At 41.5% G+C, this 16,620-nt stretch overlaps 1 protein-coding gene across 1 annotated transcript in view; it reads right to left on the reverse strand.

The window, feature by feature from the left end:
• The window catches only part of SASH1 (SAM and SH3 domain containing 1), a 256,467-nt gene extending 241,193 nt beyond the window's left edge, over positions 1 to 15,274 (reverse strand). The window contains exon 1 of the mRNA XM_019638923.1: positions 15,211 to 15,274. Within this exon, the coding sequence (XP_019494468.1) occupies positions 15,211 to 15,231 (21 nt within the window). The 5' untranslated portion in view covers positions 15,232 to 15,274. The remainder of the gene's footprint in view (positions 1 to 15,210) is intronic.
• Positions 15,275 to 16,620: the final 1,346 nt, after the last annotated feature.

The following is a 16,620-nucleotide window of genomic DNA, read 5'->3' on the forward strand; positions in this document are numbered from 1 at the left end:
ATATATATATATATATATATATATATATATATATATATATATATATATATATATATATATCAGTCCTGAAGTTAGGGAAAGGTGAGCAAGGAGCACACATGTGGTACAAAAGAAATAAAGCAACGGGAGGATTTTTCTAGCTGGGAGATTGCTCCTGTTTTATGTAAAGATAAATATATATATAATTCAATCCCTTCCCTCAGTTTATTTTTGTATTTTTAATTGTATTGAGTTTTAAATAATTGATTTTAGAGACATCTGTGTGCTGTCTCTTCTTAAGCCTATAACATAGGAGACAGATTGTGTTTTTGTGACTGTGACAGGGTTGAGTGTGACTCCCATGATCCTCTGCTGTAGGAGGCAGTAATGAGGCCTCATCTCACAGGCAAATCCCAGGTCGCTCTGCCACTTACTGTGCTTTCTCTAAGTGATTGAAAAGCACACTTGACACACAGGCCCTCTTCGGAGATGAAGTTATAATTAAATCCAGGAAAACTCTCTGACAGCTGGAGCCCACAGGTTCTGAGTTTGGTATTTGCTCCTGCAAAAGCCCACAGCTATAGCTTATGTGTTGCTGCCACACGCATGACCAGTTAGGGTGATCATGAAATGTTTGTTCTGTCTACAGCATATTTTGCTCATGGAAAATGAAAGCCCACCAGCAAACTGAAGTTGCTTTGAATACAGATTGAAGGATTTTCTTACAAAACTGAAGCCCCACTTCTTCCAGACTGGACTAAAGGTTAGTTTGATATTGTGCCAACAAACAAGAAACCATAACTAAGTCATTAAGAATAGGTAAACACAAATGCTTAGGAGGGGGGAGGTGTCTGGGGGGATGCCAGTGTGGAGCCCAGATTTAACAGCTTCATCAAAGGGAATGTGTTAAATGCTCATTAACTAAATTTACAAATGATCCCCAACTGGGAGGTATTGGAAACAGCAGAGAATAAACACACACACACACACACACACACACACACACACACACACACACACACTACATGCACACAAACCAGGAAATGAAGGAACACTCCATTTGGAAAACAGGCCAGAGAACATTTTAAATACAGACATTCAAAGAAAGCATTAACATAGATTTAATACAGAATTAAGGCAGCAACTCAAGAAGAGCAAATCGCCTTTCTAATGAATGCTACATGGACGCTACAGGGGCATGCAGAGGGCAGGAGGGAAACGTGCCCATGGTGGCAGGGGGTGAGCACCACCCCAAAGGAGCCTGGCAAGGATCTGAGACACGCCCAGAAGGAAAAAGCAGGAGCCACAGGACACCAGCAGAGGTACCATAGTAACTGAAGAATACTTCATGGTAACGTGCTAGCAGATTCTACAATAAATATTTGTTCCTAAAAACCAGAATCTTCCAGGGCTTCAGAAGCCGTTGACCCAAACCACACTGTGGAGGAGGGATCACATGGGACCAGCCTGACAGCCCACAGTCACCCCACTGATCCATAAGAAGCCACTAGGTACAGACTTCTAAAGGCATTGTTTTGGGTGTTACACGGGCACATTGAGGAAAAAGGAGTGCATTCTGGATCTTCAGCCCCATCCTGATGGCATCAGAGACCCGGGACAAGACCAGCACCTGCACTCACGTGCCATCCCTGAAATCTGACCCTGGGGACTTCTCCTGTAGGCTTTTGGACAGCACGCTGCCTCCTCTAATGAAGCACATGGAGAGAAGGCTGTTGGTGTAGGCCACTGGGCCATAGGACACCTGGGTTGCAGTTCTGCCTCTGCCGCTAAACATTGGTGTGACTGTGGACAAGTCCTTGGGCCTCTCTGGGTTTCAGTCCCTAACAAGATCAGAATTGCTCACTGGAGAATCATGACTTGGCTTCAGGGAGGTCGCATGTTCCTTGATGTTTGTAAACATTTTATGTGAACGTGTGCGCGCGAGCCTTTTAGAGAAAGGCCATGTTCTTTAGGAAAGAATCATATTCTTAAAAGGTGTTCCTGATGCAAAAGAAGTGAACAATGATTGACTATCACTAGATTATTGCTAAAGTTCCTTCTAGAGCTCAACTTGAATCCTAACCCATGTAATCCTGTCAATGTCTAACTCATATAAGCAACCAGAGGTTCTGGTCATGGAGAAAGAGTCTGAGGCCCTGTTGATCATGAGCCACCAAACCTATAATCCACACAACTAATCACCTCGATTAGGTGTGTTTGGACTGAAAACTGTTGAAGCCTCTTTGCTAAATTGGTTAGAACATAAGAAAAATAAGTTCAGGATTGTAGGTCTGATACATGCGTAGACCATTTCACGCTTCAGTTGAAAAATAAAGGAAATGGGGAAAAAACTTCTACTGGAATTACCTGTATGAAACCCTACTCAGATATCTTGGAACCCAAGGAAAATTGTGGGAAAGAAAAAAAATACATAGTTTCTCACTGCTTTGTGAAAAACAGTAAGTGTGATGTCACTACCCTGCCTTCAGCAAAGCCTTGTAAAGGGTTCTCTGGCTATCACTCTGGGAACTGGTTTTCCTCGGGCCCCGCAACACCCAGAGGCCACAGTATAAAGTAACATTATATACCCAGTAGGATGCTAGGTACTTATTTTGTTTACCCCTTGCCACAGCTGTAGCAGCTGGACAGTATCAGCCTCATCCTCATTCTCCAGGTGAAGAAATGGGACTTTAGAAGTGGCTAGGCAACTTTTCTAAGGCCACAGGTAGCAAGTGCTGGAGGCTGGGTTCACGTGCAGGCTGCCCTGCTGAGGGCCTTGCTATGGGACTCAACGATTGCGGCTGGTTCCTATGGGGGGGGGGCGCGGCGAGAAGGCTGGAGCAGGGGAGAAGGAGGTAGTAACGTCACGTATGTTCAAGGTGAGTCAATGTCCTTTGTTCTATGGGCATCTCATAAATACAGTGTGGATTGGATACAAAACCGCTTGAATTTTACCTCCTATTTCCTCAGAAAATTACTCCAGGATAGTATGGTTCAAGCCAAACATCTCAATATCTCTCTATCTCCTTACCTCTATCTCTATCTCTCAATCTGCCTCCCTCTCCCTCTCTCTCCCTCCACCTTCGTCTCCCTCACTCTTGTTTTCTCTTATTCTCTAACAGAAAGACCTTATATCCTTAAAGGTCTGCTTCTTAAAAAAAATCTGTGACAATACAAATTCAGAACAGCAGCCAACTCTATAGGTGAAGGCAGGAGATGTGCTAGGAGAGAGGTACAGAGTGGCTTTAGATGTATAAATTATATATATATATATATATATATATATATATATATATATATATATATATATATATATATATATATATATATATATATATATATATATATGGGAATTGGGGGATGGGAACAGCGCTGGGGAATTGGGGGAAGGGGAACAGACAAGTTGCTGTCCTTTTGTTCTTCAGTCTAGTTGTGGAGGACGTTGCTTCACTGGCCCAAGTTGGCATCATCATTGCGCTCTTCCCAGGCAAGGCAGATCAGTCGCTGGCTTCTGGATGGCCGCTCACTGCGGCTGCTGGCAGCTTACGCTGGCTGCTGGCTACACACGGTAGCCCATGGCAACCCACTGCAGCAGGGGCTGCAGCCTACACTGGTGGCGACTCACAGCAGCCCAGCTCCAGGTCGAGCTGTTGTTCAGCATCTTAGCTGTAGAGGGCAGTATCACTGGCCCTCATATGTGGGATCCGAACCGGGGCCCTCTGGCGTCCCAAGCCAGTTCTTAACCAACGCGCCACTCGGCCGGCCCTATAATATGGTTTCTTAAGCTGGACCATTGACATGCACTTGTTGGTTTATACATTTTTATCTGAAAGATCTGAATATATTAAATATTAAACAAAAATTTTCACAATCTGTCTGAAAAATGATTTATTTAGCCTTAAAATTGTTCATACTACTTGACTGAGCAGCTCCATTTCTGGGACTCTTATTTCTGAGGAAATCACCTCAAACGAGGATGAAGATTTATATGCCACAAGTTCATCCCATTATTTCTAATTTGAAAATCTTGAAATAATTTAAAAAGCCTAACAAAGAAGAATGATTGGGCAAATTATGCTACATCCGTGTGCTGGAATATTACACAGACTTAAGAAAAAGATGCTAAACAAGAACTTTTAAGAGGATGAGGAAGAGCATTTGAAGGCATTTTAAGCCGAAAGACAGGATATGAAATTATGCATAGAATAAAATTTCAAAGCCCTGGAAAGGACTAAAAAAAAAAGACTGAAGGAAAACAAGGCAAATAGTGGGTGCCTTTGGGTTGTGCAATTATAGCCCTTTTGTATTTGCTTCCAAGTTTTACTTTTACACAACAGTATGTCTTACTTTTATATAATGGAAAAATAATAAAAAGTAGTCTGCCTATTGGCTCTTGTCATAAAAAATCTGGTAGGTTTCTATATTTGCAACTGGGATAACTTTTGACCCCTGGCCTGAAATAGAGACAGACTCTGTAGCTGACCCTCAGGGTTATGGGTGGGCATTTTGGACTTCACGGTCCATCCTGGTACCCACTGTTTACTGCACTTGAAAAAAAGTATATATATATAGGTAATGATTCCCTTTCCAAACAATTCAGTGCATCCTGGGTTGCCTCATCTATTCCAAGGCTAGATGTAGATGAGGATAGCCCGGTATGAGACCCAGGTACATACACCTGCTTCTGACCAAGTAGGAGAGAGCGATGATCATGTGAGGTGATGATGTGTGTACAAATGCACGTGCGCCCGCGCACACACACACACACACACACACACACACACACACACACACACACACACACACACACTCGCCTCCCCACAGTGTCCCTGTCTACATTCCACCCAGCCTGAGCTCCATGGGAGGAAGCTATGTGGCAGGAGTCCAGGGGCCCTCTGTGGCAGCTGTCTCAGGGCCCAGGTGGCTGCAGGACAACAGTCACAGCTGCTGGGGTGTGTGTGTGTGGGGGGGGGGCAAGGAGGAGAAGGGGGCTACTCTGCAGTCATCTCTTTCGTCTTCATGTTCCCTCCTCTTTGTTCAGTTCAGTCAGCCATGTAGGAGAAAAGGACTGGACTCGTTAAACCAGCTGATGTATCAGAATAGGGAAGAAGTAAATCTGGGCTTAGTGGCGAGCACACAGCAAGCCTTCTGGAGTGGGGTCCCCAGATAAAGTTGGGAAGGGATTGGTTTGAATCTTTTGGGGCATCCTTCTTGGGATGCACGAGTGTCTTTCCCTGTGTCCTGGGGCTCTGTGAATACATCTCCAGCTGTGTCCTCTCTGCAGCTAAAGGAGCTGTGTTTAGAAGCAGAGGCTGCATCTGGTTCTAACAACAGGGAGAGGTGAGCTGGGGAGAGGCCTGGGCTTGGGCTGTAGCCTGGGGAGCGGGCACCCAAGGAAAAGGCAGCACATCCGGCTTCTCTCCATAGTCTTCATCAAACACATTTAAATATATATACACTATATGTTATATATTATATGTATGTCTTTACATATATATTTAAAAATACATATCAAAAACATAAAATATTAAAAATATGTATTTAAAGATGTTTGTATGTTTGACACATATCTTTGTATATTAAAAAATATATATATATTTAAAGATGTTTGAAATATATGTATTGGGTTGTTGGAAAAGTTATGACGCATTTTTGCAACAAAAAACAGAAAAAATACGTCATGACTTTTCCAACAACCCAATATATCTAAGTTTGATTTATCAATGTTAGATATATGTATATACATCTATGTTTGATAAAATATGTGCTTTTTATCATGCTAACATTAGGCAGAGCTTAATAAACAAAATTTATTAAGTCAAATAGTACTCAAGGCGTTACTCCCCTTCCCTCCCCCCACCACAGAGCTCCCCACTTCACCCCTCCTCCCCTGACACAATCACTCCTAGCTCTTTCAGTGATTTTGTTTCTGTCACTGTCTTCCTCATTTCTAAACCATGTACTCATCCTGCTGTTTCTTGTTTTTTGTTTTTGTGTTTTTGCCATTATAGACATATAGACATTAGGTACTGCCTTTCTAAAATGAAAGATAATAATTTACCATTCCATGATTCCCATCCCCACCCTGTTTTTCCTTCTTGCCTCCTCCCAATAAATGATTGTTTGTTTGGGTCCACTGAGAAGCAAAACCCGAGGCAGAATGGGAAATGCATGATATCTACTGGGGCAAATGCCTGAAGGATAAAGGAGCAGCTTGGGGGCTCACCTCACACAGTGAAGAAGAGGGACTAGGGCGGAAAGTGGGGTAGGAAGAGCCTTAGGCTGCACGGTAGGTCTGAGAAGTTCAAAGCAGGCTGATGAACCGACCCAGAGTAAAGACCGCTCATTCAAGAAGTCTTGCATTGGGCTGCAATGGCCCCTGCAGTTAGCTCCCTTGCTGATCTCAGTCATTGGCTGGGATCCCCAGAATGCAAACTTTCCTTGTGAAAGCAACAGTGGGTCTCCAAGGGGGGATATACTCCCCACAGCAGGTTGTCCTTTGAAAGGAGGTCTGAGCTGTGCATTTCCAAGGCCACCATATTTATGTTTTAATTTATGATTCTTTTAATGTTCAGTGCTTTCATTACTGTGACTAAGTCAAGACTGTCCACAGCTCAGTCCTACTGTGCACTACAATCATATTTCTTTTCTCATTAATTATTTTTCCTTCCCTGGACTTTTTTTTTTTTTAACTTGCTTCCTTTTCTATATACCTGTCTGTTATTCTGCTCCCAACTTCCTGACACTATAAAACACCCCACAATATGGCAGAACCCATCCGTATATCAGTCAGTTTCATTTCTTTCTGTTTTGGAGATGTTCCATCTAGAGTCCTGTTCGGATTGGTTGTGCTTTGCTTATTTCCTCATTATGATGGAGCGTGTCTTTCCAGAGACTGATGACAAGGGGTGTTGAGTGATGTAAACGTTTTGATTCCTTGTATACTTGTAGTTCACTCCCACATTTGATAGTTTCTAGGTCAGAAGTCATTTGCACGTCAGAATTTGGAAGTTATTGTTTTCTGACTTCCTTCCTGCTGAGAAGTCAATGCCATTCAGATTCCTGAGGCTTCATGTGACTTTTCTTACTTTCTGGCAGCTTTTAGCATTTCCTATGTATTCCAGTGTTCTGAAATGTCATAATATGTGCCTTATTCTCTATGCTGGGTGCTAGGTGGGTTTTTCTAATCAGGAAACTTACGCCTTTCACTTCTGGGAAATTTTATTGTATGATTTCATTGATTGCTTCCATTTTGTTTTTTTCAGCTCTTTCTTTCTAGAACTTTTATTATTTGAATATTTGACCTATTGGACTGGACTGGTCACCTAATTTCCAGAAAGAAACGGACTCTATCCAGTTTCCTATCTGGTTCTGACAGATTTCTTCACCTTTATTCTCCTGTTGTCTGATGATTGCTTGTTCTTATTTCAGACTAAGGCACCAGAAATCAGACTGTCATCCCTGCATTGTGGGGCTTTTTTGCGGTAGGTCTCACTGTGATTGATTTATCCGGTAGGGGCCAGACTGTTGTAGGGGATCCTCTAATGTCAGTATTTGTAAATCTTCGCTGTTGGGCAGGTCTTCTTCAACAGAGAGGGATCCTTCCATCTCCTCTGGCAGTGGCAGTGGTTGGGGTGGGGAGAGGCTGGGTAAAACCCTGACTGCCAGCATTTTGGGAGCTGAGTTTGGGGAGGTAACTGGGAAGTCTTGCCTTTCAGTACGTAGATTTTCACTGAGTTCCCTGCTTTTAGGGTAGTGCCTGAACCTCAGCTATTTCTGAGACCAGAGTTTCTAATTCAGCTTCTCCAGTCTTCTATTACGATGGGGAAGGAACTAGCTCAGCTTCATGGCTGCGTAGACAGGCCTGGGGTGCTGAGGGTAAGGAGGAACCTGGAGTTCTGATTATTCCTTATATTGAATTTCAAACCATCTCCTGTGTTCAGCCCTTCCCTACCCCTGGCTCTGTGGGGGGTGGAGTATTCCATTTCCTTTTCCAGAACCTTCCTAGGGTGAGTAACTCTGAGTTTATTCTTTGTTTTTTGGGGTTTTTTTTGAGCTCATGAAGGCTTTATTACAAACTGTTATATCGTAGGTTGAAAAATGAGCTTGAGATGCCAGCGAGTTTATTCTTACGGGTGTTCTCCAGACCCCACACCCATGTAATTAATTTTCACTTTTCCTCCTTGTAGACTACATCAGTTGCTACTGTTGCCTTCAATCTATGTTTAATCTTGCCAACTTTTGTTGGCTTTTCTCATTTCTGTTATTTACCCACCCACTCACAACCCCCATCCCAATCATGATTGTTTTTGTAGTTTTATTTTATATTTTCCCTGATTTATATTTTACTGGGGTTTGAGGAGAGAGTGGGGACAAAGAGCATATGTTCAGCCCCGGCCGAGTGGCTCAGTTGGTTAAGAGCTCTCTCAAGAGTTTGAGCTCTGAGCAACAGCGGTTCGAGTCCCGGCCCGAGCTGAGCAGCCACTGAGCTGCCAACAGGTGGCAGGATGGCTCAGCTGAAAAAAAAAGCAAAAAAAAAAAAGCATATGTTCAATCTGCTATGTATAATGAGATGTCATGCTTCTCTGATGTCCTATTATTACACTTTCAACACCCTACAGATCAACACACCATCTCCAAAATTGTTGAAAAGCTACCTCTTTTGTAGAATGTGTTCAGAGGAAGCAACTGCTCCTCAACTCTTTTTATTCCAAAACATGCTTGTTCTTTTGATTTTTCTATTTCTTCACTCAGGTAGAAAAGGGTTACCATTTATTGAGGCTCTACTATGTGTTAGATACTGTGCAGGGTGCTTTACACTCAATACAGCTCATTTCATCTTCATAGACTCCCTGCAAGGTACATATTATTATACCCATTGTACAGACAAAGACTGTGGCTCAGAAACTTTTCCTAGGAAACTCAGCTGGCAAGATGTGGGGCCTGGACTCAAGTGTCAGTATGATTTCCAAGCTGACTGCTCTTCCCAGGGCCTTCGCTGCCCACCCTGAGGGGGTTGTTCAGTGCTAAGTGACTGCAGGACTTGCATGCAAAGTGCTGTGTTGGAGAATGCAAGGTCCCTAGAGGCAAGAGGCCCCATTTGCTTTGTTCCCTTCCATCTCTTAAGCACAAGAACAACACTTGCTGCATTGAAAATACACCGTGTGTGTGTGTGTGTGTGTGTATGTGTGTGTGTGTATTAAGAAAGGAAAAACTGTAATACTCAATATATACCAACAACAAAAGATGAATACAAGTCACGTGTATGCATTTTTTTGGCAAACCCGGTGTGTATATATATATATATATATATATATATATATATGTTTTAAATGAATGAATGAATAAATGGATCTCATTTAATTCTTAGAGGCACCCAGTCATAACTCTAATATTACCTTTCTGTAAAAGGTGAGGAAAAAAATCTCAGAAATTTGGGACTTTTGTTTTCTGAGGGTTTGCCCTTTCTTTCCAGGAAGTGTCACTTTTGTGAATCTGAAATAACCCATGCTAAAGTGTCAACTAGTGCCGAAGGGGATAGCTGAGTTGGCTTGGCTTTTAGTGCAGAACTATATAGCATGCATTCAGTAAAATATTAGTGAAGGTCCACTATGTGTTACTGGATGGGAAGATTTATAGTCATTAAATCTCATGCTATCTCCACAACAGCCCTGCCAAAGAGCAGTTGGCCTAAAACCAGTTTCTTAAATATCCATTTGCCCAGTAAAGAGTTTGCTTAAAATTCAACCTTTGTTTGAGAATCTGGACTTCATTTTGGTGTCCTATATTTTCTTGGCATTTTGGAACAGTTTAATGATTTAAAAAAAATCAGTTCTTTTAAGGGCACATTTAACTTAATTGTGCATTTCTAATAAGTATTTATTGAACTTGAAGGATTTAAAAAAATGATGGGATTGTTTTGGATACTTGAAAGGGCCTTTTTTTCTATTTGACCTACTTTTGCATAGTTAAGCATTTTTTGGTCTGTTTATGTAAAGCCTTTTATTCAGAGTTTAAATTAAGTTAAAATTTAATTTAATATTTATTTCCAGGACAACTGAACAGATGCAAAAATGCTCCAAAGGGGATTGAATTTTACACGAATGGGTTTTTGGGTAAGTCGTTCGCCAGCCAGGCTGAAACGAGAAAAAAAGATGGACACAAAGACCTAGGTAATCCACTTACTATCCTCTCTCTTTCTTCTTTCTCATTCCATTGCCATACAAAGAATAGGAGGCTGGAGCTCTTACTGGCTCCTAATTAATATGATTCTACGTGTCAAATGCTATTTTTCCGGTTCTCCTGAATCAAAGGTATGGGCTCAGGTGGGCCACTGAATGAATGTATTGGATGCAGGCAAAACTTCTGGTAACCTCTCCAACAAGCTTACCTACCTGTTGGTCCAAAAACTGTGCCCCAAAACAACCGTGAGGCATGTGAATGGCTTAAAATAGGAATGCCTAAAATAGCCAGAGAGTAAGATAACTTTGTAGCACTTACATTGCGATTGTATTAATTATAGACATGCTTATAATAATTCAGCCAGGTCGAAAAGGGGAGAGCTTACATTCTTTCTGCCTGCCTAACAAGTCCTCAAATCAGAATTGGTGAAACGGGTTAGATGTGTTAACTATTTGGACAAGTCTCTATTTTTGATAGGAGAAAATGCAATCACGTTGCTCAGAGCAATCTGAGGGCGGGAGTATAGCTCAGAGTTAGGTGGAAGAGTAATGGAATTATTTTAGAATGTTCGGAACCGCCAAACCCAATCTAGGAAACATAAACAGAGTGCTCAAAGACTGCATATTGTGTTGCTTTTTAAAATAGGTAAAAAATTGATGATTCTTAAAAAAAACCAAAACAACAAAGTACAAGTGTGTCTATTTTCATATTTGGAAAACTATTGGAGTGTCAACATAATAATGTCTACAATCTTTTGGAAAGAATAATTTGTTTAGAATCCCTTGGACTTTATCTGGAACAAAGAAGATGCCCTTCTGCCACTGCAGTGCTATGTGGGTGGCTAAAATCTCAGGCCCCCGCCCCGTGTCTGTCCCCCGCCCTGTGTCTGTCCCCAGAGACTCTGAGCAGTGACGCTGAGGCTGACTTTTCCTGGATACTCTCAGCATGGTCAGCTGGCTGGTTTGGCTATAATGAACCAAATATCCCTCCAGGCTATAAAATTCTATCCTTTTAACTTTTCAGGTGTTAAAATTGTATTTTGAGAAGTATATCCATAGGGATGTCTACCAAACTGGACTTAACAGTGGTGCAGGAATGTTCCCAGGTGACGTGGGCAGACTCTGGGGACAGGCTGCCTGCATTCAAACACTGGCTCCCACATGCCCCAGCTATGTGATGAGTTGTGTGCCCTCTTTCCTTATCAGTAAATAAAGGCTTTATTTTATCTACTTTACAGGGCTGTTGTGAGGATAAAGTTAGTTAATATGTGGAAAGAGTTTAGAACAGTGCCTGGCACCTCGTAAGTGGTATATTGTTAGTTAAGAATGTATTACTATCATAATTACTCATGTGAAGTACTTGAAATTACACAAGGCACATTTTAGGTTACAAATGCACAGGAGTGCACTTGCAAATATACAATCCTGGAAGTGCAATTTCCCAAGAATGTAGTTCTCTTCCCTTCCTTTTCCTTTGCAACTCAACTACCTGCCACCAAACAGCTTTGTCATGACTCCTTCACATTTTTCTTTGTACGTCAGTGTTCCTTCTTCCTCCATTACAGCTTACTTAATTTAACTTTGAAGAATTTATTTCTTATACTTAAAAATCCCCGGAGCCAACCCTCATTTTCTTTTCTCTCACACTTCCAAGTTTATTTTATTTTATTTTTAATTACCCAGGCAATTTGAGAAGTGGCTGATAAAAGGTAGAGCCATGCTACTACTGACATGCTGCATCAAAGTGAAAGGGTGAGTTGCAAAAGGAGAGAGTCCTAGGCTGGACAGACGCGACCCAGGTTCCTTCTGGTTTCAAAGTTCTATGTCTGCCATTTCAGATTTAGATTCATATTTCACTACCACTTATCTTCCACCATGTGTGGTGAAGCACTAGTTTAGAGCCCTTAGATGGATTATCATTTACTCCTTACAACAACTCTTCAAAGGTAGGTATAACTCCCATCTTACAGATGAAGGAAAGGAAAAAAATAGAGAGGTCAATAACTTTCCCACGGCCACAGTGCTAGAAAGTAGAGAGCTAGAGTTAGAACCATATGTTCTTACTCCAAGCTCCATTCTCTTCTCATTATGCATAATCCTTTCCTTATATAACAATGGAAGCAAAATAACAATAGTCAAATCCCATCAATATGATGCCCTCAAAACTGTCTAAAAGTCCCATTCAGAATTCCATAGACATTTGTATACAGCTCTTCATCCTTCTATAAATAAACAAACTTTTTCTCTAGCACTCACTGCATGCATCCATCCAATCATCCATCCATCCAATCATCCATCCATCCATGCATCCATCCATTCTTTCATTAATAATTTACTATGTTTCAGGCATTATAATAAGTTATGATGAAATTCCTATCTTTAAGGAGTTCTCAGTCTAGGGAAGGGGACACATGTAAATAAAAAAATTGTAATGATGTGTTGAATGTTAACACATAGTGGTACTCATAAGGTGTTACAGAAATGCAGGAGAGATGGGGAAGAAAATTTGTCACTTTTCCTAAGGGAAATTTTTAAAAATTTTTTATCTAGGGTCCTTGGTACTTTAGAAGGTCAGTAGAGGGACCACCTGAAGCTGTGTGCAAAAATTTCCCAGAGGCATTTGTGGACAAGGGAGGAGAGGGGTGGAAGTTTGATTGGTGCATCACAGAGGAGTTTTAACTGTGTTGATGTTTGAGCTGATCAAGAGCTTGCCAGGAATCAGAAGCAGAGGAAGATATTCCAGGCAAAAGAAACCATGAGTAGAAAAGTACATGCAAATAATTTACTAGGACTCCAACCTAGCATCAGGAGACAAAGCACCTATGATGGATGGTGAGGGTTCAGGTAAGATAGGAATGGTGTGCAGGGCCAAGAATTAATTCTCAAGGACACTAAAAGTGCTCACAAAAGCAGTATTATAGTTCATTGTAAACTGTATTCTCCAGTGACATTAAACAAAATGATAGAAGTTCTTTTTGTCCATTTCCAGAAACTTGTAATTTTCTGATTGTAAGAAATTCTCTATATTTGGGGGTAAATTTGCATTCAGGAGTTGAGCTGGGAGACTAACCTTGTTTCTGAGGGATAGTGTGTTCTGAATTCCAAACAATGGCTTACAAAGCTTCTGGACAGAAATGAGGCCATGAATTGGCATGGTGGCATAGCCCCTTAGTGACATGCCTGATGTTCAAATATGGGGCAGGGAAAAGGGTATGGTTCCAAGTGAAGATTTGCTTATTTTGTTACCCAGGAAGTGGCAGAGAGCTTTTCGGAGGTGGATTTTATTTGACATTATAGTAGTTAAATTTATGATATAGGTTTCACCCTGGAAGTCCGTGTACACTGCTTTTATTTTCTTCCCAAACCTCTGGGGTTGAGATTAAGTAGGTTAATTAAATGAAGATATATATGCAATCATCTCTCCAAGAGGAAGCTGGTCTGAACTGGAACTGCTTCTATAGATTTCCAGGCTCATTTGCCAGTCTCCTTGGATAGGACAGAGCGATGTTTCTAAGCCTAATAATTCCCCTTTCTGTCTGAGTTGATCAATACATCTTTTTGCATCCTCCAGCACAAAAACCCAAATGTGCTGCCTTTTCTAAAAGGAAGCCTCTGTTTTTGCTGGGATTAAGAGGGCATAGTCCCATGACACAGTTTGCAGTCAATTTTTGGCATCTGAAAAACCTTCCTTCTTTCAAAAACTGTGGGCAACCAGTCAAGAGTGAACAGTATTTTGGCATTTGGACTGAAAATCTTACCTGCCAACTAGGCTATCCTTAACGTATTGTTTCTGAAACCAGGGGAAGCACATGTAACAAGAACTGGCTTTGTGCTGTCGGAACAGTTCTGATGAGCACAGATGCACCGAGTGGAAGGGAAAGGGGCCAGCTGTTTCTTTCCTTTTTCCTCGTTCCAGCTTTCCTGCGACTCCCGGACCCTCTCGTGGTGCATGATCGTGACCTCTCAAGACTCATATTTCAGATTTCTTACCTTCATTAATACCATACATGTTATACACAGTCATTCTGACTGGCATCCTAGCACTTATCTCTCAACTGCCCATCACCCTAGTCTCCACTTCTGGTGTCAACCTTATCCCAAAGGTGAGTGGGAATTTATCCCAACAGAGGCTCCCTAGCTCAATATGTTCAAACCGACAGTTCTCCTGGGATTCCCTGTCGTAGTTCTGTTTTCATTCAACAAGTATTTATTGGGTACCAACTTGCCTCAGCTTCTGAAAGAAGATGGTGAGCAGAACACTCTTCTGGAAGTAACCTGAGAGGCCTCCTCTCATGATAGCCCAGTCCAGAACCGCAGAAGGGGCCAGAGGGGCCTCGGGAGCTAGGCTGGGGGTTCAGCTTCCATGACTCAAACTGCTGGACCCCAGCCCCTTGTTTATAACTGCTGTACGCGTCTCTTTCCTTTAATCATTTTTAATGAACAAATCTAATCTCCTTCTTAATTAGACAGGAAGAGAAGGTCACACTCTATAATACACTGCTTCAACAGAGAAGACGGAAACAAAGTTGTTCAGCAAGCTGAGAAGAAAACTTCGGGAGGATATTAAATGCTAAATAGTTAATCAGATGGTCCCGGTCCCCTGAGGCTTCTAAGATGAAGTACATAGTTATAGCCTTCATTCTTAGCATGCGTGGAAATATTTTAAAATAATTTCATAGATAAGCAGAGGGTGGAAAAGTTCTGGTTTTTTAATAGCAAAAACTTTTCTTGGCTTACAAAACCGTTTTAGAGTCTTGCGGGGGGACTTTCATATAAACATCTACATAATTATGTGAATATATCACACATAAGTGATCAATTACAAAACGGCAAAGCCTGGCAGAGAGATTTTGAAGCAGCCGCAGCTTACTAGCTTCTTAGAATCCTGATCAATTCATTGGTAGCCCAGAAAAGCCCAGAGACGGACAGTTACTTTGTACCTGTTAGCCATAATCATTCTCTCCCGACTATATTCCTGCTTAGATGTCAGAAGGACATTACCTTACAGAAAAAAACGGTCTTAAAATTCAAAAACGGACAGCCTACGTACCCTGCAGTCTTGGTCCTCCATGAAGGGGCTGCTGCCTTGCTATCGGGCCATACGTTCGAATGTTCTTTCCGACTTCCTTTCTGACTCAGATCGAATGAATCCGCAGCTCTTAATAGGAATCTGTTTTCAATTCAGGGCAGATGTGGGACACTCTTGTAGCCCCAGGGATTATCAACTTTAAAACAAATCGCCTTCAGGATGATAAGTCCAGAGGCAGTAACTGCTTCCTGAGGCCTGCTTGGGGCTCCTTCCAAATGCTTCAAGTATAACACAATAAGTATGGCACAAAAGCAGGCTTTGCTCTTGAGATTCTCAGGCTTTAAAACGAAGCTTGCAAACCCCCCTCCGAAACAAAGCTTGTAAATGCATCTCAGATCGTTTACATAGAAATTCCGATATTTTTAGTAACATACAAAAGTGTTCAAAATGTCCCTGCCCCCACCCCCACAAAACTATCTCAGCACTGTGCTTGGATCACTGAATATAGTTTTTCCACAAATTGAAATTGAATTGTTCTGGTTCAGAGTTTTCTTGGCTCAAGGAAAGGAAGGGGAGGACTATTCCAAGACTTCCACAGAGAAACATCCAGGAATTAATTTAACACAATCAGTTTAATGTTCTAGAATTAGCGTTCACCCGGCCCGAACAACCGACATCTTGGAGCACCCTCTGTTCTGAGACCACTCTGTAGGGCTTGCTCATCTGCCAGGATTTCAGACTCAAAAAAAAACATAGCTGGGGTTTAATATAGCGTAACCCAATTTAATAACACTGAAAAGAGGTTTCAAAAAACCACCAGCTTGTAAGAAATCTACAGGAAAAATGTTAAGATGATTAAAAACTTGCCTTTTAATTAAAAAGTTTTATGTAGAACTTCAAAATATTTAAGTTAGTGGGCATGGCATTTCCCCATAAAGCTCGTACAGATAAGTTTAGTTGTAAATAACCCTCGTGAAAAGTCATAAAAGAGTCACGTTAAATTATATATTCAGAAAACACAGCCTATTCTTTAAAATCAATATTATAAAGGTGACACCACGAAGCCACATGGTAAAGCATTAAGTCACCCACTAATGAACACTAGGGTTATTGTTTTTCTTATCTCCATGGGAAAACTAGATTAAACTTGCAGTACTTACACATGTGCTAAATAGCCACTGGCAGCACTGTACGGGGTGTTGAGAGTTCTAGACAGGACAGAAAGGGACCTGTGTGTCCCCAGATCTCTTTAACTGAGTGGCTCTGGGCAAGCCATTACCCAGGCAACAGTTTCTTTATTTGCGAAGCGGCTGAATTGTGCAGATGATTTCTAAAGTCCAAACATCAAATATCAATTAGATGCATTAAGCGAGACCCGGATAGAACAGAGGGTAAAGGGCTTCCTTTTCTTGTGTTTTCGAGAGGAATCAC

This window comes from Hipposideros armiger, unplaced genomic scaffold (assembly GCF_001890085.2).
Source record: "Hipposideros armiger isolate ML-2016 unplaced genomic scaffold, ASM189008v1 scaffold_41, whole genome shotgun sequence".
Lineage (NCBI taxonomy): Eukaryota > Metazoa > Chordata > Mammalia > Chiroptera > Hipposideridae > Hipposideros > Hipposideros armiger.